The 26104-nt window shown below is 37.3% G+C and overlaps 4 protein-coding genes across 22 annotated transcripts in view; 2 read left to right on the forward strand and 2 right to left on the reverse strand.

Moving 5' to 3' along the window:
- LOC129565953 (uncharacterized) overlaps window positions 1-10180 on the reverse strand; it is a 28337-nt gene extending 18157 nt beyond the window's left edge. The window contains exons 1-2 of one of the 2 annotated variants that reach the window (XM_055441368.1): window positions 9538-10180; window positions 8646-8732 (exon numbers count right to left, since the gene is read on the reverse strand). In XM_055441368.1, the coding sequence (XP_055297343.1) occupies window positions 8646-8732; window positions 9538-9777 (327 nt within the window). In that variant the 5' untranslated portion in view covers window positions 9778-10180. The remainder of the gene's footprint in view (window positions 1-8645; window positions 8733-9537) is intronic. The other variant, XM_055441367.1, reaches the window with a different exon arrangement.
- Window positions 10181-10193: 13 nt separating this feature from the next.
- Window positions 10194-14009, forward strand: LOC129565954 (WD repeat-containing protein 6). 2 transcript variants are annotated; one of them, XM_055441369.1, is made up of 4 exons: window positions 10194-10290; window positions 10397-10563; window positions 10638-11158; window positions 11319-14009. In XM_055441369.1, exons 2-4 carry the CDS (start codon window positions 10503-10505, stop codon window positions 13779-13781), a joined length of 3045 nt encoding a protein of 1014 aa, XP_055297344.1. In that variant the 5' UTR covers window positions 10194-10290; window positions 10397-10502; the 3' UTR covers window positions 13782-14009. The 2 variants fall into 2 exon arrangements, with proteins under 2 accessions (XP_055297344.1, XP_055297345.1); XM_055441370.1 differs by lacking the exon at window positions 10194-10290 and having other exon boundaries at window positions 10387-10563.
- Window positions 13993-14767, reverse strand: LOC129565958 (UDP-N-acetylglucosamine transferase subunit ALG14 homolog). Its single transcript, XM_055441376.1, has one exon. The coding sequence runs from the start codon at window positions 14765-14767 to the stop codon at window positions 14123-14125; it is 645 nt and encodes a 214-aa protein (XP_055297351.1). The 3' UTR covers window positions 13993-14122.
- Window positions 14768-14842: 75 nt separating this feature from the next.
- Window positions 14843-25447, forward strand: LOC129565951 (E3 ubiquitin-protein ligase UBR1). Of its 17 annotated transcripts, none has more exons than XM_055441357.1 (7): window positions 14843-15444; window positions 18308-18601; window positions 19038-19372; window positions 19514-21660; window positions 21823-21934; window positions 22016-22144; window positions 22217-25447. In XM_055441357.1, the coding sequence occupies exons 2-7, from the start codon at window positions 18415-18417 to the stop codon at window positions 24671-24673; spliced, it is 5367 nt and encodes a 1788-aa protein (XP_055297332.1). In that variant the 5' UTR covers window positions 14843-15444; window positions 18308-18414; the 3' UTR covers window positions 24674-25447. The 17 variants fall into 17 exon arrangements, with proteins under 17 accessions (XP_055297332.1, XP_055297325.1, XP_055297326.1 ...); XM_055441350.1 differs by having other exon boundaries at window positions 14976-15444; window positions 18311-18601; XM_055441351.1 differs by having other exon boundaries at window positions 14989-15978.
- Window positions 25448-26104: the final 657 nt, after the last annotated feature.

Raw genomic sequence — 26104 nt, forward strand, 5'->3', positions numbered from 1 at the left:
AGAGAGAGAGAGAGAGAGAGAGAGAGAGAGAGATCGCGACGAACACATTTTGGTTCAAGTTTGTTGCGGTTTTCGGTTTCGACATTTTCTATCAACAATTCAATGACACAAATTACTCAAGTTTTAGTGAAGAGTGAACGCACGACCGGAGACAGAGATAGAGACAGTCAGAAAGACATTCGAATCAATTACGTACCCTTGGTTAATTCAATCAAATGTTTGCTTTATTTAGCGAGCACATAGTACTCGATTCTAAATGGGCTTCATTGGCTTGACATGCGGCTTGGTGCGATGCTGACAATCCATTTTTCTAACCAAACATTTTAATGCCGTTCTTTTCGCGCGTCTCATTCTCTCTTTTTCTATTCCTCGTTTTCTCGCCCATTCGATGGAAAATTATGTTTACTCTTTAGTGAGCATTGAACAACGACGGCACGGCTCGGAAGCAACACCACAACTGCAATGGCAAAGGGGCAACAGAAAAAAAACCAAAATTATAACAATGTTCCACATGAGAAAATGCCTAATGACAGCTATTTTTCATGTGTATAATTTTAACACCATTCCATTCCGGGGCACACACACACTCACACGCACAAACCGAACACTGTATGTAATATCGTTGTTTAACTAAGTACTACAAAATTGAATCAATGAATGATTTTGTCATTTTTAAATGAAAACATTTGTCCACCAGACTGGCGGCGTTCCCTTGTTTATGAAATTCGGTCGTTTTTCGAAATAATCCGTGTTCTATCAAGTGATCGTTGCTTCGAAAATATATGAATGGTCAATTTGTCACAGAATAAACTCATTCATGGCGTAAACCAAGTGAAAAATTGGGCCAGCACATGAATACAATTGATTCCGTAAAGATGTTCCTAGTAAATGTGACAGGCGGCCCGCAATGATGATGACGATTCGAAAGGAAAGGCGAAAGCACTTAACACATTTTCTAGAATTTCACACATTTGCCACCGGCTGAAAAACGTAGCAGCTCACGAGATAGGCATCTGCAAAGGTATCAATATTACACACAGTTGTATTTACGTTCCATTGTGATGAAGCGTTTACTGGCTCACGCCAAACGGCACCGTCAAAATGAAGATGCGGTGTATTTGTAAAAGAAAACGGTACGAGTACGCGCACGAGCGAGCCAGCAAGCGTGTACACGCGTGAAATCCACAACTTCATCATCCTAATTGGCTGTCTGTCGACCGATTTGCAATGCAATGTTTATTTGATTTCTATTTATAGTTGACCAACCACGAAATGACAAAACTACCTATTTAAATGGCGCAAAGAATCCACACTCGAATTGCGACTGCGTGCGCATGTGTGTGACTGTGTGTGTGTGCCATTGCAAATTGGCCATTTGTATCGTCCGGTTTTGTTGTTTTTAAACGCAAAACAAATAAAACGAGACAATTCGGCACATATCGGCGACATTGATTTCTAACAATCTCTTCAGCAGCAAATGTTCGCTAAGCAGTTATGCGTTATGCTATTTGTATTGTGACTTTCTAATTAATATTAAATGTTTGACGCTTGAAAAGTAATATTCTGCCCGAAATGACACGAAATATACGTCGAGGGAGAGGGGAGATGATGCCATCAATTCTGGGCTAGCATAAATTGTTCGATTTCTATTTTGAGCATATTTCCATCGTTGGCACTTCTTGGAGACGCAAGAATCTCGTGAGTTTGGACGAAGAAGAAAAATAAGAGTCGAAAAGTCATGTGGATTACATATGCACTGTGCTAACCAATTCAATTAACACATCCAACAAAATTACTACGCAATTGGCACGAAATATTTTGTAACGAAGCCATCGAATCGGCTCGTAAATGTGTGTAGGAACACCAAATGGAGAAGCAGCACCGCCGGAATAGACAGTCGTCGTGAGAAACGAACTTGTAGGTTATTGAAAATAATTATGACGCAGATATGATCTGATGCATCAAAAAATCATCGACCAGATCGTATTTTCAATGAATTTTTTAACTGTGTCTGAAAATGTGTTTTCGGTGTGAAGGTTTTTGAAGAAGTCATTTTTTTTTTTTGGTTATTCATTACTTTGAATCTTTAGTTTTTGAATCAGACTTTTTTGGTTACCGAAGGAGAAATGTTTTTACTATGTAAGATTCTTCTAAATGAAACAACACAAATTCTTTGTTTACGCTACTAGATACTAAACTTCATCTACAATTTCTATCCTAAGCCACAAAATGAAAAAAAAATTGTGAAGAACTCATTCCTTCCTCTTCCCAAACGAGTTTGTCATTTGGCTTAGATCTTCATGAAATTACTTCATTTCCATTTGCTTCACAAGTTCAAATTCTGTCATTCGTAAAAAATCACAAATTTCACCAACAATAGCCGATTTCTTGGAGATCATTGCATTCGTTTGTCATCGTGGACGTCGTTCTAATTCATCACAAACAAATGAAAGTGCGTGAATAACGAGATGTAGTTGAACAAATGATCATGAATTAGACGACGCATGCCTTTCCACTTACATACTTTTTGTCCGTATGGCATTCGCCGTTTTGGAGACAGAGAAAAAAAGCGAGAAGAGAAACAATCATCGGTCACACTTCAGTATGATGAATTAAATGTGTTGTTTGTAATTGTCGTTGGTTTACAATCTCATTTGAATGGGCAGATATTCGGATAATTCCGTCGAAACCAAACAATTAGAGAGGAAGAAAAAAAACAAATTAAATAACTATTGTGATCAGGTATTTCATTACATGGGAAGAGTGAAAAAAACCGTATCCATATGTTTTCACTTCCAGTTGAATATGGGCCATGGATTCAAGTGTGCAATATTAAAGCAGTCAATAAACCGTGAATTAACATCCATAATAATATTTCAACGGATGAACGATGTTTCATTTACTTTATGGCCCTTATCGACGCTGCAAAATCGCACACTCACTGCATCTTCCGAAACAGGTTGTTTTTGATTGAATGTATAATAATAATGTTTTTTTTTTCTCTGCGCTGCTATTGTAACAAATGCATTCTCATTCGCTGAAAATGTGTAATTTTCGTCACGAGCCTTTGTCGAAGCGTTAACGTCGCGTGGCGAGTGAGAGCAATAGCAGCAGAAGTAGCTACCGGACGCTATAAACGTGTTTGTTGCATCTGCTATCTTTGATTCGCATCGCCGATAAAAGCGAAGATAACCGAAATGTGCCAAGTATTATTCAATTTATATCGACGAATATTGATGTATTGATCCCGATCCGGTCGCAACCGGAAATTCAACATCATATATCGAGAGAGAAGGTGGGAGAGAAGAAAAGAGATCACACAAATATGATTTGATAGAAGAAAAAAAGTGAAATTTATATAGGGCGCACATGTGCCGTTATGATGACACCGTGGTGTCAATATTTGAGACAAACGTGAATAATTTGAATATGGAAATTATCGCCTGTTTTTACATGGAACAAACAAAAAATTAAAATGCATATCGATGTGTTGTCTTCCGAAGAAAGAAGTTCTTTTTTTCTCTCTCTTTGTAAAATACATTGAACGAATTCTTGCGTAATTTTCCGAGCTAAAAGCGATTAGCATTTACCGAAGAATATTACAAATGGTATGTTGTTTCTTGGAAACTGTCACACGAAGAACTATCGGAAGAAGATACGATGTCTTTGCAATGGGTCAGAATGAGTAATAGTGCTTGAATGTTGTCGTACACATAAAATAAATCATTTCGTTGGTCATAATAAATAATAATGATCGAAATTACTTCATCGAAAGCAAAAAAATATTTCAGCGACAAGCTGGAACAAAACACGAAAAAAAAAATACTACGACGAATAAAAGCGAAAAACCCTAACTTATGAAATTGTGTCATTTGCAAGGTTTAGCACATAATAAAAGAACTGCATATAAAGTAAGCCATAATTAAATCAACGACGAAAAAAAACACACACACACACAGCACAACAACCGACGGATTTTCAGCAAATAGAATAGAAATAGACACAGGAAAAAATGCGACGAGAGAATACACAAAAAAAAATGGCAACGACATGCACTGCAAAAATGACAATCGAAAAAAACAAACAAATGGAATTGTATGCGAAAGGCACACACTATCTCTTCGTAACGATAATAAAAAAAAACGGTTTTGCATGGCACCAAACTATATACACAATAAATTTGTTGTAACCAACATGAGCACATAATTATAATTGTTTAGAGTTGTAAAAATTTTCATAAATGCACAAAACATAAAAAATTAGATGGAAAAGAACAGTGAAGAGAGGAACACAGAGAATGAAGAGAAAAAGAAACTGTGTCGAGTGCATGGGAAATGTGCAACATTCTCGGTCGCTGCTTTCCGTTTCTAGTACCATTATTTTTGCGATTGTGTTTTTTTCTTTGCCGATTCTCGCACACTGGCCAATGAGTACAGTTATAACGTTAATAAGGTACCAGCTAATTGGAGGGCTTTTGGATTTGATCTTTTTTTTTCATTAGAAGACATGAAAATGAGTTGCGATCGGGATAAATAATCCTCATTATTATGAACGATTGAGTAAATTGGCTGTTTTTAATGGTTCTTCAGTTCAATTAGAAGAAACAAAAATTGGTTCAACTAATGCTTCTCAATGTTGCACCTCATTTGAGCATGAATTGCACTTGTGCAATCGGCCTGCGCGAAGTAAATTTAACAATAATTTTTTTTTTCGACGCTTGTACAATACAACACAACAGTAAATTAAATATTAACTCACCTGCTACTGCACACTGTGTGTGCGCTCTTTCTCTCTTTCTCACTCGCCCACCACTGAATTGAATTGTCTTCGTTAATTCCATATGTATCTCTCTATACACACGCAAAACGTTGAAATTCTCTATCACAAAATTCTCATACAATATTTTTTCAAAGTTGAAAAGACAATGGTGTTCGTTCAAAGCGCCTATGAATTCATAAATTGTGCATGTTCTTTGTGTATTGAGGAACAACGACGTTCAAGATACACACGTACCCTATGGACGCAGCTCGAAAAGAATGAACGAAAAAAAAGAGAATAAAATAAAAGCAAATACAGAGCGCGAGCGCGGTTCAAAGAAGAGACAAACGGAAAAACGCTGTCGATATAATTACCGAACAAAAAGATAAATACAACGCGTTAATACAAACAAATTTGCATAAGTTTCAAACTTATTTTAGGTGCTTTATTCCATTGCTACTGCGTGCTCGAGAGCGCACCCGCTCACACACAAGCTCGATTGCTTTGGAAAATTGAATTTCAAAGTAGAATTTTTTGCGCGCGAGTTTTTTTTCCTCCTTCTTCTTCTTCTTCTTTTTCTTCTTGCTTCGTTATTTTTATAACATTTTTTTTTCTTGTATTCTTTACTTTCGGCCACCATTGTTGAATTTATCTGTTCTTTTGTTTCGATTTCTCTTTTTATTTTTTTCCAAAAGAAAAGAAATTATTTCGTTCACACCAACACAAAATGAACTGGGGTTTTACCAGCTTGTTGACGCTCAGCGCACAATTCGATTTATCACCTGTGTACAACGACAACGTTGACGACAATAACGTACAAACGTGTCAGACGGTAAAAATTTAAATGTACCGCATTTCGACAGGTGGTTAGCCATTTTATACTCCCGCATATCGGGCCGATTCTCTATGTGTTGCTGGGGTTGAATATTGATAAGTATGCGCGTCTCTTCATTTTTGGTCGCAATTCAACATTAAAAAACATGCATACGGCCAATTATTATGATTCTATTTGAATAAGTGGAAATACATGCGGCCAAAGTGCGTAAACACATCGGGATTTTCGTGAAAAGGTTTAATGATGACGAATCGCAATTGATATCGAAGCGCCCGCATATCAATTATCATGGGCTGACATTTACTTTTCAACTAAGGTGTTGTTGTTTTTTTTTCTCTCGGTATTTTCGCCATAAAATCACTTAGGGTTCCCTTTAACATGAAATTGGGTCCGTTATTTGATCAAACGTGTGTGTTGTTGATACAACCTAAAAATGACTCATGTTTAGCAGCAATTAGATTTGAAGCCGATAATGAATTCGATAATGGTGCGCGATGTATATGTGGAAGAGTCAAACATGCATCTGATAACGGTCAAATAGATTTTGTAAGTTTCAACAAGATTACAGCGAGCGATTAGTAGAGAAAGAAGCCCATTTGAAATTGCCGAAATGATTTATTTTCGCGCACCGCTTTGCAACAAATTTTATTACAATTTTGTTTTTATCGAAACAACGATATTGTGCCGCATATCGATATTGATTAGAATCCAGTTGAATCGACCATAAATTACTTTGTGTACGCTAAACAATCTAAATGTCGATATTATTTATTGCTTTTTTAGTTTGACTCGTTGATAACGAATATGGGGCCTTTGATTTTCAATGGAATTATCCATATCATATGCCGCTAAGATTGATAGACGGACACTTTTATTTGTTACACCTGCGACAATTTGCGCCATTTGTCGATGACATCCATATTTACCGACTTTTTTTTTGTATGTCTTTGCAACACATTTCCACCAAATGGGAAATGCGCATAAATCGCATCGCGTTTTTTCTGCTTTTTTAATTAAGAACACGGAAAAAATTAAATATTTATCACAAGCACTCGATATTACCTGATGAAATCATGAACTTTAATGAAATTGAATGATTGCAATTGGTTTCGATCGAATTGATTCGATAAAATTCAAACAGATTGTTTAAATGTGTGTATTTCCTGCGATTTGCGCAACTCTATCCAAGATACAATTTTAACAAATAAATTTCAATTTCGCCGATTCGCGCAACCTGTATGATTTGCCGTTATGTGCGGCCATTTCTTGTTACTATTAGCTTTGGTTAGTCGCAAAACAGCGATAACTGTCGTTCATTCGCAATAATAAATGGAATTCCATCGCTAGTCAAAACGGTCGAAATAATGTTAATTAAAGTGGGCAACACGTTGAAAAGGATGACGTGTTGCTGTGTACTTGATCGAATAAAGCGCAAACTATTTCTTCAAATCAATTCAAATGAATTATGAAATGTTTCGTTTAGAATTTCACACACTAGAACAACATACATCATCGTCTGAACAATGAGCTCGTAAAATGCATTCGGAATGGGCTCTCTGGTTTGTGAACACATGAAATATGTATAGGTACAAACAACACAATTATAAATTTTGTTGTGTCGTTGTTCGTGATATGCGCATATAAATTTTTTTTTCTTCTCTCAAAAACATTTCGATTACTAGTTCTTTTATGGGCTCATTTTTAATGCTTTTGTGCGCAATTTTAATCTTCACGCTAAAACTATTCGATTGAAATGCATTTTGAAATTATATTTTCTTTGCCACCGCTGTTTGGGTATGAATGTGCACAAGAAAGAGTCTAGGAAATGGAATAGGGCAAAAAAAGTATTGGAAAACCTCTTCAAATCAATGATTTCATAAAATCCAACGAATAAAACGGATATAAAATAACGGTTGCGACTTGCGCTTGCTCATCACGATACAATGCATATCGCATAAATGTGTAGTAGATTCTAGGCTTTTTCGCTTATCTTATCGCATAGGTGTTGTCAAACAAATATGTCTCGATAACAAAAATTATAAAAATGGTTGAGCGCTTGACGAGCGCACGACGATCTGTTCAATTTAATTTAGCTCATCATCCAGCTGACGAAGACGTTGGTGCGTGTGTATTGTTCAAATATCGGTTTCTAGTTATTTGTTTAAGAACGTCTGTTCCCTTACACCTTTTTTTCCATCCGCGTTGTCGCGCTGATGTCGTTATTATCGAAGTCACATAGAGACCAAATATGTTTTTTTTACCAAATTAACTTCTTCTTTTTCGCTCGCTCGCTCTCTCTCTCACTCTCTCTCTCTCTCTCTCTCTCTCTCTCTCTATATCTATCTATCTATCTATCTATCTATCTATCTATCTTTTTCTCTCAAAACAAATTGGTTATGATTCAACAACATAAGGAACAGAACATGTTTTATAGAACAAACGATTTAAACACATTTTTTTCTCGGTAGATTTTGTCTCCCTCCAACAAAAATAGAAAAAACAACATATTTGGTTGTCAACGCATAGACCACATCAATTTAACGATGTCAATCGAGTACAGATAATAATCGGATCACTTGAAAAAAAAATGCTATGAGCAATTTTACACCGATGAAAGTGTATGCTCGATCCAGGGGGATACACCTTTATCATAAATGTGACCGTTATGTGTAGCTGTTTTCGAGAAATAATTTTTGTCACCGCCGGATATACATTGTTAGTTTGATAGTTTTTCGCGTTTATTTTGTTACAGATTTTTACAACAGTTATTTTTTCGTCTCTTTCATACTATGAAAAGCGGCCATTGTATCGGCCAAAACACCATTTGCCAAATACTTGCCAACCTTGCCTTAGCAAATATTTGAATCTTGTCTATTTTCACAAATGTTCTGAAACACCTCAATTTAAATTGAATGCCGTATAAACTCCGTATTCTGTATTCTTACTGTTAACCTCAATTCAGGCATTCGATAAAAATAAGTTTGTACTGTAAAATGGCCCATTTATCATATCATCGTAGTTGCCATGCTTAGAAAAAATGTTAAAAACTTACCGATTTATGTGCCGATGTCGATGCTGTTGCTGTTGCTGTTGACGACGTTCCTTTGGAGAGTTCAAGCTCCTGTCGTAACCTTGCAATCTGGAATGAAATTGATTTTATAAAAATACTTTCACTATAAAACACCGTAAGCGATTCGCGCAAAGTGGCTATTTTAAAGTAGATAGTGAGACGATTTGCGACGAATTTTCAATGATTTCTTAAGATTGAAATGATGTTACAAAATTATCACGTAATCGCCCAACTTGACAGGCAGATAAGAAAAACCTGTATTTACTTGGGAATTTAACGGAGCAATCGTTGTATGAGTGATTCATTTTACTTCACGTGAACGTTTCTACTTATCTCACGATGTCTCCATTGAAAACAATCGCAGGCCGCAAGATAATACCAAACTTATGGATCGTGTAAGCCGATTCTATATTCACCATCGCAACGAAATTAAGAAACTTGTTCAAACATTAAATGCTCGGAAAACAATGAGACAATTTCAGAAGCATTAAATTTGTCTAGAAAAAAGGGCGTTTGAACCAAAAAAGAGTCGTTTCTTTCATTCACCTTCTTCGAGTCTAATTTGAATTCTATTTAACCACTGATATGACACATTTTGTGCAAACAATTTTACGGTCGGTAAATTTTCAGTGATTTTCAGCTTTACATATATTCTTTTTATTGTACAACATTGTTGTTGCTTGAAAAGCAGTTTAAGCCCAAGTCAAACAAAGGCAAATCGTTATCAGTGAGTTCCCATGATTTCCTTGCGTTTTTATGCTTTCGCTTTTTTCGATTCACAGCGTGTTTTTTTTATCTATGCGTATAATACCATTGCCGGCTGGTGTCAAGAGACACCAATGAGGCGACACACACACACACAAATTTCACTTACTTCGTTATCTTTTGTTTCGCACAGTGAATTCAATTCATCAATTTTCTTATTGGCTTCTTCAAGACCTATCAGAATCTCATCATCGCCGGTTGCTTTGCTCGGTTCGCTAGCATTTTTCGGTATCGGTTCCTCTTCTAGTATCCCTTCGGTGAACACATCATGCACTACATTTGAAACGTTTGATATTTGCCCTTTTAGGCTATTCAAACTATCGTTCACATTTATATTAAACCATGACATTTTGACGAAGTGTCTTTGGTGCACATTCAAAATGATAATTGCAATTTTTCGTGTGAAAATTGACAAACTATTTTCGGGAACTATGCAAAAAAAACACACACAAACACTGTAACCTCTGGCCTTTTATCCAACGCAATTTATCGTCAAAACGCTGTTCAATAATTTCATCACCAATTTTTCCACTTTCAACACTTTCGCCGTGCACATTCAAACCGGAACTCGTTTTTGAACAATCAATTCTACTGATTTTTATTCGCATTAAGCGCAAAAAATTGAATTAAGTAAAAGATTTTGCGTATTAAAAAGTAAAATTTCAGCCAAATGTTTTGTTGGCAAGTTTATAAACAATTTGGGACACTCGAATGTTATCGAACGTCATTTGTACACAATTTTGACAGCCAACGAACTGTCAAACACGAAACACAGATACACTGTTAATGTTTGATAGCATAAGACGACTGCAATTGTTTATTCGATTTTATTTCAATATTTTGTTTGAATGTTTTTGTGAAGGTAAATTTTCTTCTGATTTAATTTCATGAAGAATATTTTAATGAAAACAACCAAAAAAAAAAATTTAAAGTTGGAAACAATAACAATTTTATCATTTCAAACGTAGGATAATAATTGATTTTCGTGTCCCAATCCTCGCAAATGTCAGTTCATGTGTTTGTGACCATGTGAACGGTAATATTTTGCAAAAGTATTTTCCATTCACACGAAACATGATTACCGTTGCCGATTCGATTGGCATCAAACTTTTATCGCCCGATTGTCTACTGACCGGTGAGAAGTCTTAATACAGTTTTCAATATTAAATATTTCTTATCCATTTTCGATTTCTTTTTTCCTCTTTCCAGGTGTTGGTAATGAGTTGCATCAGTACTATTTGGATTCTAGTAACCAGACGGTGCATCGGCAAATCAGCCTAAATTTTCGAAGCAAAATCTATGGCATTTCATCGTTTGACGAGCACAATGAATCGGACTCTCAATATGTAGTGGTCCATGGAGGACGAGAAGTGGCCATTTTTATTCTTAGTATCGACAAGCATTTGAAATTAGTTACGCATTTAACACTCAGTGACTGGATTAGCTCAATCAAAGTCTATAAACCAATATCAAGCGAAGAAGTTTCATTTTGTGTTCTATCAGCGCATAGCGTGGCCAGCAAATTGAATGTGAATATAAATGGCAAGTGGCGTATTGAGCACAAGGCTTCATGCACCGACAAATGTACGCTATACTGTTCGTTTATCATCGGAAATGACTGGGCTGAAACGACAATATTCGGCGGAACGGCATTTGGTGAATTGATCATTTGGAACGCTAGTGGAAGTGGTTTGCAAAGAGAAGTTCTTCATCGGCTGTCAGGCCACAATGTAAGACCATTTTTGAGAAGAAGTGACGACTTTCGAATGACTGTTTTTCTAAAATTCAGAAAACTCGTTGATTTTTCTACCTTTTTTTTTAATCAATTTTGATTTTTTGTTGCTTTTTTCATCATTCTATCGTACTAATTCAGATCCAATATTCCTCTAGGGCGTCATTTTCTCCATCAACTGTTCTTTGGCGAACAATCTCATCACAACAACATCGGATGACCGATCTGTAAAAGTTTGGAAATTGCAATTCCCACCAGATGCACCAAGAGATTGGCGTGTTTGTTCAATTGAGCCGACAAAGTCAATGTTCGGTCACACTGCGCGTATATTCAGCCATAAAATCATTGAGTACAACGGAAAAGTCTATATTATATCGGTGGGTGAAGATAGTAATGTGTGTGTTTGGTCTCCGGATGGTCACCTGATAAGTCGACAGCCGATGACGTCTTCAGTTTCGCTATGGAATTTAGACTACGATTCAACCAGACAGTATTTGTTTGCCTGTGGAAATGATGGCAATGTGCATCAGTCGTGCTTGCAGGATATTTTGAATGGAACACAGTATTTGTGTGAAAATATCGAAATCCAGTACTTCGGGGATGGCGAATATGTCGATAAGCTTGTAATCATGGAAGGCAATGGCATTGTTGTCATGTTAACAAACAAACGAAAATTATTTTATGGCAAAGTAGAAGATACAATATCTCAAATTGTATGGAAGCCTTTGCCAGATGCGGAAATTGGCTACAAAATAACTGTATTGGAAACATATGAGTCATTGGTAGCCACCGCTGGCTATGCGTTTGTGACAATGTACCAATTTAAAAATGGTCAATTCAACAAAGTCTACCACGATCAATTGGCAAAAGCATCAGCTGATAGCTCACCATTGTTGCGTTCACTGCAATTTCTCACTGAAATGGAGTTTGTGATTTGTGATGCTCGCGGCAATGGATCACTTATATTAATCGATGAAACGTTCAACGTGATTAAAAACCAACCGTTCCAAATGCCACCGAGCAAAGAACGATGGATCACAGTGGCAGCTCGATTCGAAAGCTATTTAGTAATTGGAGATCGATTTGGCAATATGCACTTGTATATCGAAATCGCCGATACTTTAAACTTGAAACACACACTTTGGCATGTGCATGGGAATTTAGGTTGCAAAACAATCTTCCGAACTACAATGGAAAATCCACTTCAATTCAAGTGTGCGGGTCATCAGAGCCGAGTGAAAAAGATTGCAATCAATGCGACGACTCAAGAATTGGAACTAATATCCACACACGATATCCCAATAAAATGGTGTGAAAAATCGCTGCATATTGATAAGCACCGTAACATACTATTGGCTGGATTCAATGAACGTCATTTCATCGCCTGGCGCATTGACAATAGCTATCGCTTTGAGTTCGAATGTGGCGGTGGTCATCGTGCCTGGGCACTCTACATTGACCGACGAACATCAAAAGTATACTTATTTTTCATTCGAAGTAAATTGATGAACTGTGTTCAATTTTATCTGCACGACAGCACATTGCAACCGTTCACCATTCCGAAGAATAATTGGCATTCGCGACCTTGTAACACAATGCGCATCATTCAATTGATCAGTGAACGACATTTAATCGTTTCCGGCGGTGATGATAATCTGTTGAAATTCAGTGAAATTAACACGATCAAACCGAATAATGTGCTGCGACATCATTTCGATATGGTTGTGCACATTTCGAATATTAGATCAATTTTTTCACTTCGACTGGCGACAACAGATGAATCAAGTGATAAGAAAAAATGGCTGATTTTTTCGGCCGGTGGCCGGGCACAAATTTGCGTGACGGAAATTCAAATAGATCAACAACAAAATCTGCAATTTCATGAAATCTGCGATTTTATGCTGAGGTCTAGTGATTTGGATCGCAAACGTAATAAACAAACACAAATTATTTATTTTGATCCAGAAACACGATTCATGAGTTTGGTGGCTTATTTTGGAAAAAATGATATCAACCTGGTGGGTGGATGCTCTGATGGTTTCATTCGAACTTTCAAATATGCAAATGGTACGATTTCATTGGATACATCGACGTTTTATGGACGATGCTTTCTAAATGTGTATCATTTTAAGTTTAATGGATGTAATTACCTCATAACTATGGCTACCGATGGACTAATTGCGTTTTGGTCATTAGACAATTTCAATGAAAATTCACAACCATTTTTCAATGTACAACACCACGATAGCGGAATTAATTCATTTGATATTTTTATCGATTCGAACGAAATTTGCATCGCCACCGGAGGAGACGATCAGGCTATTGTTATTTCAGTACTTCAAATCGAAGCTAAATCAAACAACGAAATCAATATTTCCGTTTCAAAAACCATAAAATTCCCATTCAATCACACAGCGCAAGTCAATGGTGTCAAATTTTCTGTGGATCAGAAATACCTGTATTCCGTCAGTGTGGACCAAACGATAATGAGAGTAGATTTAAGCGATTTTTACATAAGACAAATTGGGTATTCGTGCATTTCAGACGCTAAGGGATTGCAAATCGTCGATTTAGAGCGTGTTTTAGTTTACGGCTGTGGACTGCAAGCTTTGAAAGTGTGAGATATTCTATTGAGAAGGATGGTCTCAGTTGGAAAGAGATAGAAATAATCTTAAAAAAATGTTGAAAAAAAGGAATAAAAAAACAAACAATAACATTAGAGTATAAAAAAGTTGAATTTTTCATACACCAAATATAAATCCCCATCGAACAGCCCTTCATGACCTGACAGAAATTATAAATTTATACAAAAAAAAATAAAACCATTTATAATTTTGCATATGAACAAATTTTTTGATTTTTATTGAATAATCTTTGGGAATGAAGCTTAGAGAACTAAATCAGTGCACTTAAGAATTTACAATTCATTAAAAATCTTTTTCTCTTCTAATTTCGTTTCGCTTCAAAAAAGCCGTCCAAAATATTTGGTTTTCGGTGAGAAATTTACGAGCTGTGGCCATTGAACGACGAAAGAATCGGAGATCCAAACGAGTATCTTGCCACTCAATGAGACGGTTTTAACACGGCAAAAGCTTTCGATGAATACAATTTTACATTGGACGTTAATTGCGCCAATGACTTTCAGCATGAATGCAATCAAACAGATGGGAACACAGGTGCCAGGCCCATTGCACAGCACCAAATCGGGTTGTACTTGATAAATCAATGGGATACACTGCCAAATGGATTGAATTGTTGTGAACACTGACGTCAAATAGCTTTGTCCAACATGACGACTTCTCTTGATACGGAATATTTCATAGTCATTTTTCGATGTGGTTGGCTCTTCAAAATCCAATACCTTCGACTCGCTGGTGGAATCGGTGCTAGCTAAAATATAATATCTCGGTGAATAGTTTTTCTTATTGAGTTGTTTGACAATTGTCATCATCTCAGCCGTATGACCGCCCGATCCGAGTACAATCAACGTCTTCACTGGCTTCCTCCGTCGGATATGAACTGCCGACGCAACATTTGTAAGATAATAATAACGAATAGCCAACAAAAATACGGCTACCTTCAATAAAACAACAAATAACAAAAACATTGTGTCCGTCCCTTTGTTCGAAGCGTCGAATTGAATTATTGAGGTTATGTCCACCAAATGGAATTGTTTTGATGCAAACAGATGTTTTGACAACATCAGCAGCTGAAATTACGTATGTGTGGCATTTCATATGGATCTGCGTTAACATCATCGCACCGTCGCCACCATATTCAAAGTGTCAGATATTTCGAATGAAACGCGCCAGAGAGACACTTCACAGCAGTGAATGTACGAACGAAAACGCAAGCAGTGAGAAGAAGAAGGAAAAAAATGAAAGATTAATTGTACAATAGTCGTGCTACTGCTGCTGCTACATCGAGTATTTTGACGCATGCGAAAGTGAAAATTTATACGAATAAGACGTGATTATAAATAGCACTCACAAAATAAAAGCAAAAAAAAAAATTTCTTTTGCTCGGATTTTTTTCGTTCGTTTCGTTGTAAAAAAAAATTCAATATCAAACACAAAACAAAAGCGAATCAATTCTTTTTTCAAAGGGAATAAATGTGCTTCTCAATTTGTTTTGATTAAATTGTACGATTTAGGAAATCTAGTAGAAAAAATCGATTTCGTTTCCTCGATGAAATTTTTTTCGTCATCTTTCGCTGATTGTTAGAAGAAAGGAAAAAAAACGCAGAAACATTATAGAGAAAGTTTGAATTCCAGTGCATCCAAAGTAAGTGAAATGATGATTTGATTGTTGAGAGAGAAAGGAAGAAAAAAAGATGATGTTGTTTGATTGCATAAATCCAAAATAAACAATTAACCACTCGAAAATAAAAGTACTTGAATCGTTGAATGTCAGTGACGTTGTCGTACACATTACACACAGAACATTAGTTTTAGCTAAAGGGCCCAAATAAAACAGTTGTTCGCTCGTTTTCAATATCAATTGTTTGTTTTCATGTGTACGTGATTTGTTTTATACATTTCGGATCGCAAATTTGAGAATATAGTATCATCAATCTAATATTGGTGTGTGTTGTGTGAATGTTTGTATAAAATAAAACCATATTCATATGCATTTGCTATATGTCGACTGTGAATGGTGTGTCAGATTGGCAAATGTACGGGGTGTCAGTGTGTTCTGCGTGAATGTGATAATTTCAATAGGAAATTAAGTGCCAGAAGTCATTTGACCGCAAACAACCGAACATTATTTATCATTTTTTGAGCAAATTCAAATCGAAACGAAAGTTTACAGTATTGTGTATGTACTCCATTTTGTTGATATCAAAGTAAAAAATGATTTGTGTCGTCACACTCATATTTTTGTTTGAGTAAAGCGTTTGGTATTTCTTTTTGTTTTTCTATGTGTCATGTTTTCTGTGTAACAACAATAGATTTCATTACATGATTACAGTAATTCCGTACCTTGTGCCCGGGGCCTCAGTGTATTGCTACTGCTACTGCTACTGTTGTTGTTGTTGTTGTTGTTGTTGTTGTTGTTGTTGTTGTTGTACGGTGGTCAGTGTTTGACTCAAAAGTCCAACTGTAATTCAGAGCCTGAGAGCATTTGTTTTGTGTATGCATTTGAAACAACGTTGACAACCGTACCAACTATTTTTTCCTATTTTGAATATTTTATTGTGTGTACACGTTGGTGCTGAAAAGTGATTCTATTTTCCATTTGATCGCCGTCAATTATGTGATTGGCTGCAACAAAAAAGGCTTTTACATCTAAAACAATCAATTAACGCGAATTTCGAAATGCAATTTCCTCATCATTAGTTTTGATATTCCGTGCATGGCCATAATTTGTTCTATCTTTCGTTTATGAACAATTTTACATCCGCATTTTTGATGGATCTATATTTGTTGAAGCGTTCGTATTTTATCATCCTGAACTATGTGAGAGTGAGCGCGCGCACACGCATCGCGATTCTCTCCCGATTCAATCAAGTCACAATAAACATAATGAAAGGCAATGACAATCAAGGAACATTTTTCGTCGCGCTAAACAAAGAACCGAGAATGAACTCTCAGCGTGTTTATCGTAGTATAGGGAAGAACTACGTAGTAAATCATTCTCACTTAAGCAATCGTCATCGTGTGCGAGTGTGAATTTTTTTTGTTCTGTTCTGTGATTGCCAAACAACAAACCAAAAACAAAAGCGAATGAGCACCAATCAAAATGTGACGGCTGACTTTCAATACAAACAAATTGTGACGACGCAGTAAACAATTGAAATGGGCCGCAAAAGCGAGTGTGTGTGTGTGTAGTTTTGTTGTTACACATCAAAATAATGCAATTATATCGAATTATCATTGTAAACGATTCCGTTTGAGTGATATCATGAATTGAATCGGCTGATCAAACAGAAATTCACCTTTAAAAAATAGCTTTTTACATAGACTAAACAAGCTTCAACTTGAATTGAACGAGTACTTCTTTTATTGTATCAAATGACCCGTTCTCAATTCGAAATAAAAGAAATTCTCTCAGTGAATTTATTGGAAAACTTTAAAATCAATAAAATGATGATGAAAAAAAAACGAAACATTTCTCGCGGCATCGAGATTCCCTTCATCTGTAGGTCTAGCCTTGGATCCTGCACAAACGCGAGGTTATGCAATATCTATCGTCTATTACGCGATGTATAGTATAGTTGATTCGGGATTGTCATTGTCATTGCAAATAGGTTCAAACACATGTTTAACAGCATTGGTTGAATGCAATGTTTCAACAAACAATCTCGTAGTTGCCGACGACGACGACGACGACAACAACGGCAACGACGACTCAAAGTGCCTCTTAACTCAGTCGCCACACGTTTTTCCTATGCACTTTTGGTGCTTTGACTATACCCACAGAGTCAAAGCTATACCATACTATAGATTCAATAAATTCCTATAGTTGCCAAGATCGAATCATGCAATTTTCATTCAGTTTCAATTTAATTCAGAGCTCACTTTCATTTCGTGCTGCCTGGTGGTGGAAGTGAACTAACGAAATTTTGCGTTGAAACAACAACAATCTTTTTTATTTCCTCTTCTCCGACGTTTTCGGTCTTGATTTAATCGTAAACTGTAGATTTGTGTGTGACGTATTTGTTTCATTTTGCGTGTTTGTCTAGCAATGAAGTTTAGAACCGCAAACGAAGTGAATGTGGTTTATACAATTTCAACAATCTCCGCCGCATGAAATTGTGTATAATATATTTTTTTTCGCTTCTATGTATTGATATGCGTGTGTTTGATGTGTTGTGTGTGTGTGTGTGTGTGTGACTGTGTCCGTTTTTGTAATGCGTGCGGTATAAGTGTATATTTTTAGTCATTTCAAATGGAAATGTGCGCTCAATTCGGAGACAAAACAAAGTCATCGTGTTTTCTGTGTTTGTGAATAAACAAATTTTCTTCTTATAATATCGCATTAGCCACGATATGACATTTATTATGAGACTTTCTGCTCAATGAACAAAGTTCTTGTTGTTCATTCAAAAATAGGATCGTCAACACGATAGATACGTTTACGAAACGAAAGTGAGAATTTCTAATGCGTTTTCTTTTTATTTTGACATTTCTTTTTCCATCCACAGTAGTACGTCACCAATAGAATTTGATAAGGAAATCTAGTAAAATAGAAACACACACAAAATTTGATCATCAGCCCGAAGAAAATATATAGCAAAATCCAACAGAAATTATGATCGGTTTGGATGATTATGATGAAATATCGGAGTCAACGAGCGAATTACCGGAAAAACCGTTGAAAGAATGGCGACGCAAATTCGAAGCGGCCAGTTTAGAGTCGCCAAATTTAATGCAATATTTTCAAGCTGCCTCACCATTTTTCTTCACCATCGACCAAACAGCTGAATATTCCGATCTGGGTAAGTGTTTCCCATTTATTATTTAGTGTGTGCATTTCCATAGAAAAACGAAGTCATGAGAGTAAATTGCGCGCACTACCGCATTTCACGAAATCGTGAAGATATTGCTCAGTGCAAGAAAAAAAAGGGAGACAGAGCGTGTGACAAACGATTCAACTGAATGATTCAGCTGTAACCGGAGCCAAAAATATCCGAATGAAATATTTTCATACGCAATAAGTGTGAGCGTTGACAGTGTTCGGTTCGTCTTTATCTAGCATATGATTGAATTGAGCAATGACCTCATAGTTTGTTGATTCCACACACACACAGTGCACGATCTCATGATTTCCTTACATTTATTACAAATTGCGCTTTCTTGATTGAAAGAATGAATTGCCTTTATTGCTCGTATTTTTTTTTTTTTCATTCTCATTTTTTCGCCTTTATTTTCCAGCCAGATGTAGTTTTGATGAGCAAGGTGCAAAAAATGCGATCATCGATGTTCTTGAGGAGTTTATATTCGGCGATAATCCAGAAACGGTGCTGGCCAAAATCCGTGGCGAAGAGAATGCGTCGACCGTTTGTGGGCGAGTGTTCAAAATGAACGAACCATTTTACAGTTGTCGCGAATGCGGCATGGATCCAACTTGCGTACTATGCGTGAATTGTTTCAAACAGTCAGCACATCGTCATCACAAGTACAAGATGGGAACCAGTGCGGGCGGGGGATGCTGCGATTGTGGCGATAACGAGGCATGGAAACAAGACCACTACTGTGATGAACACAAAGTAAGACCTTGTCACTTTTCGTTTTATTTTATTTTATTTTCAAAGAAAATGAGTATTTTTTGACATTGAACTAATCTCCGCTTCCGAATTCTCTCTTTCTCTCCCCACTCACCGAAAACAAAACAACAACAACAACAACAGCAGGGAAGCGAAAAGATGTTACAAAGTAATTTTATAACAGAACGAATGCGGGATCGTTGCAAAATTGTATTCGACGCAATTTTGAATTACTGCGTGAGATCGTTGAAAATCGAAGCGAATGGCAGCATCAAAAACATGGATTCACAAAATGAAGACGTCTATTGTACAGTGTTGTACAACGATGAAACGCATACGTTCGATCAAGTGATTAACACGTTAACACGAATTGTTGGATGGCAGCAAAAAGACGCCGTTGAATATGTGTCAACAATCGATCGTGAAGGTCGAGCCGTTGTTAAGTGTTCGACATTCAGTTCGTGTATGAAACTGAAGAATGACATTGAAAATCAGTCGATGCGATCGACGGTTGCAATCAAACCGACCGTTCTGAAAGTTGCTGTGCTCCACAAAAACGATGTCGCCTATCAGCAATTTTCGCTGCAATTGTTGGCCTGGTTTCAAGAATTTCTCACACGTCATGCCGTTTTTCGGTTTTTATTCTGCGAAATATTGAAACAAAGCACCGATTACAGTCTTCGTGAAATTCTAACCAATGATTCGATGCTATGGAAAACGGCACGAACCAGTTGGCACCATCTCCTGATATCTGGCATGCTGATGGAATACGAAAACAAAAAGACACTTGCGGTTATGTTCACCCGACAATATACACGAATTATGCAAGATTTCATTTGCCATGATGATCATGATCACTCATTTTCGATTGTCTCGATGAGCGTGCAACTGTTTACGGTGCCATCGATAGCCCAACATCTGATTGCGAACGAAGACGCATTCTACAAGCTAATGTACACATTCTATTCGGAATCAATAGAGAAATATGTGAAGAAGAAGGTGCTACAATTCACACGAAACGCCGGCAATATGAACATTTTTAAGCGGGCCGCATTCATTTTGTACGACATCAAGTACATTTTGAGCTTCAAACCGGCCGTTTGGACGGATGGATTGCGTTCGAATTTCTTGCACGGTGTGCAGATGCTGATTCGATTGTTGCGCGAAATGCAAGGCATGGACAGTGTATTCCGTCAAACGGGCCAGCACATGGAATACGAACCGGAATGGGAATCCGCATTCAATTTGCACATCAAATTAGCGCCGGTGATTTCGTTGGTGCTGGATTGGTGCAGCAGTGATCGTATCGTACTGATCAAAGTCTACCGAATGGTGATGAGTGCACTCACCGAAACCGATTTTATTGTGTCACAAACGACGTCGGAGATCAAAGAGTTGGCCGATCACAGCGTCTGGTGCTTGATGTACGATGTGGGCTCGAAACCGGTTTCAATCCATTTACCATTATCACGATTTTTTGCCGGTCTATATTTGCACCTAGAAAAATTCAATTTAACCTTTGATACAGTTCCCGTGAAGAAATTGAAACCGGATCAAACGATCGAACCCAAACCCGATCAAATTATCGAACCGGTTCTTTGTACCCTAACAATGGTTGCTCAAGTACATGCTGGAATGTGGCGCCGAAATGGCTACTCGCTATTGAATCAATTGTATTTCTATCGGAACGTTAAATGCCGTGCTGAAATGTTGGATCGAGACATTGTAGCCCTGCAAATTGGTGCATCACTCATTGAAAGCAATGAATTTTTGATTCATGTCGTAAATAAATTCAATTTGATCAATTGGGCCAGTCCAGACTATGAACAAACATCACTTCAGAATCCGGAAGAGGATAGCATTCGTCAGGTCATTAACATGGTTGATGAACTGCTCGAATTGATAATCGTAATCGTTGGTGAACGTCATGTTCCCGGTGTTGGTATGGTCACGGAAGAAGATAAAATCAAAAAGGAAATCATTCAGTATCTTTGCATAAAACCATATTCACACTCGGAACTGAGTCGAACACTGCCCGATTGCCAGAATGAGGAAGGCATCGAGGACATTATTGATAGCGTTGCTGTATTCAAAAAACCGACACAATCCGATAAGATGGGCGTTTATGAATTGAAACCGCAATATTTTGATGATTACAACATGTACTTCTATCACTACACAAAGGAGGAAAAGAGCAAATCCGAGGAAGAGCAACGGAAACGACGAAAAGCCAAAAAAGAATTGGTTTGCTGTCCACCACCAAAACTGCCACAACTTACACCATTGTTTAGGTATGAATCAAAAGCCGATTTTAAGATGCATTTTAGAAGATTTTTTAACCCCATCATTGTCTGTAGAACAAAACCGATTTCAATTGATATAAATCAATGAATTTCAACTGATCGATAACGATGTCAATTTCTAATTCAAATTTTAACACCTTTTGCTTTCAGTATGTTGGCGAATTTACTTCAATGCGATGTCATGTTGCTGATTATGCACACCGTTTTAAAGCGTGCCATCGACTTAAAGGCCAGAAGCTTTTCGGAGAGCCATTTGCAAAAGGTAGGTCATTGTGTACTTTTGACTGTTCATGTCAAAGGAATGTATCAAATAATGTCAACGTTTGATTCTATTCGAATCCAGGTGCTGCATTTGATTGGATATGCGGTGCAAGAGCAAGAAAGCAGTGCATATCCATTTTTCACCTTTTATGAACGTGCTGCCAAATGGGATATATTGCCATTGATGGAGGAGTTAATCAATAGTCCAAGAGTAAGACAAACATTCTCAAAATCAATTCATTCGTCATCTATTTTATTTACGAAACTTTTCCATTCGCTATAGGTTGAAGCTCACCGTGACCTGATCTTGTGGACGGTTCGTCGATACAAAACGTTGCAACAATCCGATAACCAGCAGATGGAAAGTGAAGAAACGGCCACCGGTAGCGGTGAACATTCGGGTGATCGTAGTGCTGCTGAGGCGGAAAAGGCCGAAAAAGAAGATCGTGCCCGACTAGCAGCTGAACGTCGTGCAAAAATCATGGCACAAATGGCAAGTGCGCAAAAGAATTTCATGTCGTCGAATGCTAAGTTGTTTGAGGCCACCGCTACTGCGGTGCAGGACAAGAACGAATCGGCCATGGAATGGCAAGAAGAAGAAAATAATCATTTGGCGAAGCAAATATGCTTGGGTCCAAATCGAAAACATCATTTTGTCGAAGACTTGATGGTTACGTGTATTCTGTGCTCTGAAGATGCAGTCGTAAGCAATGGCCCATGCATGGTTTACTCGGCATTCGTTCAAAAATCCCATGTTTTGCTACCGCTCGACACAATTTCCTATCCACACACCAGTTCATGTGGCCATGTGATGCATGCCAGTTGCTGGAAAGAGTATTTCAACAATGAAGTGTTGAAGGAAAATCGCCGACCAAATCGAAACCGACAGTCCGGCATGACAACCGATAAGAAAGAGTTTTTGTGTCCATTGTGCAGATGCTTGAGCAATGCAGTGATTCCAATTTCACCGGCTCTATCTCGCATTTTGCCATCACAACAGTCAGAGTCCGGCAGCACTCAAACGAACGATGACATTGAACCGATGCCATTCGATAAGTGGTTGTATTTCATGCAAAATTACAACGGTGCTTTGCAGCTGATCACCGATATGCCCGAGATCGGAGACGATATCGTCACAAAACTTCCCGATTTGGAATCAATTGTCAAGGAATTCACAAGCATTGAAGCGTTTGTTAAACTCGCACCGCCAACTTCACGCGAACTCTTGCCGACCGAGCTTCTGGAGTATGTGAGTGAATTCGCAAATTCAGCCAAACGAGCCGCTCCGTATACGTCTGCCGATGAAAAAGCCGAACCACATCTTGTCACATGGATTTCGTGCTCGTATACAATTCAAACATTGGAGATGTACTTGCGTGCGCTGAACAAACCGATGAAAGGACAAATGTCGATTCGGCAAACGAGCTGCTTATCGGGACTGATTCGTGAGAGTGGATTGCTTGTGACCACCATTTCCGATGATATTGCCGCTAAATTACTTGCTTTGCTACGCAGTCAATTATCCACCCTGTTTATGAACAGCAGCAGTTGCTTCATCGAATGGGATCTATTCCGAATGTTGGTCACATTCATCTTTATCACACCATCGGTTTTGTATGCCCGAACACGACAGTGTATCGTTCCAAATGGCACTTTGCTCGAGCATTATCTGCTGAAAACCATTTTCCTGGCACTAATCACAAAGATTCTGGTGTTGCACAACATTGATGAGAGTGTCAAGGCCGAAGAAGATGCATACAATTACTACATGGATGTCGAAGAGAGCACCGTAACCTCGAACGCAGCCTCAGAAGACAAACAAACACCAAGTGAAACGGAAAGTAGCAGCAACTCGGAAACAGATGTGCTCATTGAATTCTATAACAATCACAATTTCTATGTGATCGATGCACGTGATGCCGGCGTCGCACCGCCAGCTGCAAACAAAACCCAGAAACAACTAAAAGAGTTCATTATGAAGGCGATCCGTGATGAGAGTCGGATATTTTTGCGCTGTGCATGCTTGTTATTCCAACATCTGACCGACATTGATTTGCCCGATGAGATGTTCGATTCGGACGGTGATCGATTTGAGGTGATGTGCGAGTACCTGGGCTTGAGCAGCGATATCGAAACTTACCTGAAATGTGATAGTATCAATTCATTCATGAGCAATTTGGCAATGCATCCAGACATTGAACAGTTCCGAACGAAGCAACGGGCTGAATTAACAACGGTGTTGGTGCCATGTGTGCCACCCGTGCGAAAATTGGTCGATCTACCAACGGATTACAGTGATCTAATCAATACAGTGCTTACATTTTCGTGTCCAAACAATGATCGCGATGAATCATCACGTAATCCGACAATGTGTTTGGCCTGCGGAGTGACTCTATGCTCAATGACCTACTGTTGTCAGTACGAGATTGAAGGATCAACGGTGGGCGCGTGCACATATCATGCACATGAATGTGGTGCCGGTGTTGGTATATTCCTGCGCATCAGAGAATGTGATGTGCTACTGTTGGGCGTGAACAAAGGCTCATTTGTACCACCGCCCTATCTCGATAAGTATGGCGAAACCGATCAAGGTCTTCGACGCGGTAACCCATTGAAATTGTGTCCAGAACGATATCAAAAGCTCAATTTGCTTTGGCTTAATCACGGTCTTCACGAGGACATCGCTCGTTCGGCTGAATCCATCAACAATGTCATACCAACCCAATGGCAACATCTATAGTTATCGATGGAAAATCATTCATTTTGTTCGTTGTGATGAAAATTTTTAACAAAAAAAAAATGAAAATAAATCGTAATCAATTTGCAAATAATATCCAAAATGGATCTAGAAAAAAAATTGTTAGAAAAAAAAAAACACATACACACAAGAAAGACTGCGGTCAATAACTGTAAAATAAAGCTAAAGAAAATTGAATTTTGTTTATAGGAACAAAAAGGTGAAGAAGAGTAATTAGTTAATAAAATCTCATGTTTACTTTTTGCAATTATTGCACAAAACAACAATTTTGCCCGAATTAATTAGAAACAGATTGAACAAAATCGATGCATTTTCTCATCGCACGCAGCTATAGGAAACTTACGTGTTCTATAAGATTTTATTTTTTTTTATTCTTTTTTCATTATCTCCTAATCTCTTTTATTTTACTTTTGATTTTATGACTTATAGTTTCGAGATTGTGGCTCTTCTTTAACCAATATTAGTTTAAGATCTGGTGAAATGACTTGAAGTATTTCACAAATCCAATCTTTTGTCCTCTCTGCTCTCAATTTTCTAAGAATTTGTAGATGATGATGATGAAGAAAAAAAAGCATGTAGAGTGGCCAAAGTAGCAAATAATCACGTTTACTTTAAAAATATTGCTAAAACAGATGAAGAATTAAAGAGAAAAAACATACATATATATATATATAGAAATCGTAAGTCGGTTGGCCTATGGCACAAGCTAAAAAGTTGTTTTGTATATTTAAAACAAAATATATATTATAAATGAAATCGTTTTTTTTTTGTTTCTTGTGTTTTTAGAATGTTCATGTAAAACATAGTCTTCTTTTGAGTCCATGCGAATGAGAAAATGTTACATTTTTCTCGGATGGATGTAAACAAATAACAAACAAAATATATCCATGATTTAGATTTAAAAACGGGAAATTAGATGAAAATTCTTGCAAATCCCCATTTAGTGAATTTAAATTCTTTATTTCGATATATTTAAAATCAACAGCTATTTGTTAGACACAATGTTTTTGATATATAAGTGAAGATGACGAAGAAAGGATAAAAAGCACACAATCAATGGCTCAGTCGATGTTCCACAGAAATACCTGCTTGAAACGGTTAAAATGATAAACGGTACGACGATCACAACATTTTTTTTAGCGCAATTTCTGTTGCGCAACTTTGTGATTCGATCTAGCTCATAGCTAAATAGAAAAAAACCATACAAAAATACCAAACCATTTTTTTCGTGTGAAATAAATCAAATCTATTACATTCGGATGAAAAGTAAAATAAATTCAATATAAACCAAATCAGTTCTATTAGAATTGTTGAATTCTTGTAAATTACAATTTTTAAACAATAAATTTCCACTAAGAGACACACGTAATCACAACAATAACAAAATAAATATATGAAAATTACCGAATAAAC

This window comes from Sitodiplosis mosellana, unplaced genomic scaffold (genome assembly GCF_009176505.1).
Source record: "Sitodiplosis mosellana isolate CC-2019 unplaced genomic scaffold, AAFC_SMos_1.0 Smas_scaffold_3, whole genome shotgun sequence".
In the NCBI taxonomy this organism is placed as follows: domain Eukaryota; kingdom Metazoa; phylum Arthropoda; class Insecta; order Diptera; family Cecidomyiidae; genus Sitodiplosis; species Sitodiplosis mosellana.

What these genes read in the sequence shown, in the direction of transcription:
- LOC129565951 (XM_055441357.1), top strand. Translation starts at nt 18,415, where the DNA reads ATGATCGGTTTGGATGATTATGATGAAATATCGGAGTCAACGAGCGAA. An exon ending in AGCTGAATATTCCGATCTGG is followed by an intron (nt 18,602 to 19,037) that starts GTAAGTGTTTCC and finishes TTTATTTTCCAG; the next exon opens with CCAGATGTAGTTTTGATGAG. An exon ending in AGTTAATCAATAGTCCAAGA is followed by an intron (nt 22,145 to 22,216) that starts GTAAGACAAACA and finishes CATTCGCTATAG; the next exon opens with GTTGAAGCTCACCGTGACCT.
- LOC129565954 (XM_055441369.1), top strand. Translation starts at nt 10,503, where the DNA reads ATGATTACCGTTGCCGATTCGATTGGCATCAAACTTTTATCGCCCGAT. An exon ending in GCCCGATTGTCTACTGACCG is followed by an intron (nt 10,564 to 10,637) that starts GTGAGAAGTCTT and finishes TCCTCTTTCCAG; the next exon opens with GTGTTGGTAATGAGTTGCAT. An exon ending in ATCGGCTGTCAGGCCACAAT is followed by an intron (nt 11,159 to 11,318) that starts GTAAGACCATTT and finishes ATATTCCTCTAG; the next exon opens with GGCGTCATTTTCTCCATCAA.
- LOC129565958 (XM_055441376.1), bottom strand. Translation starts at nt 14,767, where the DNA reads ATGTTTTTGTTATTTGTTGTTTTATTGAAGGTAGCCGTATTTTTGTTG.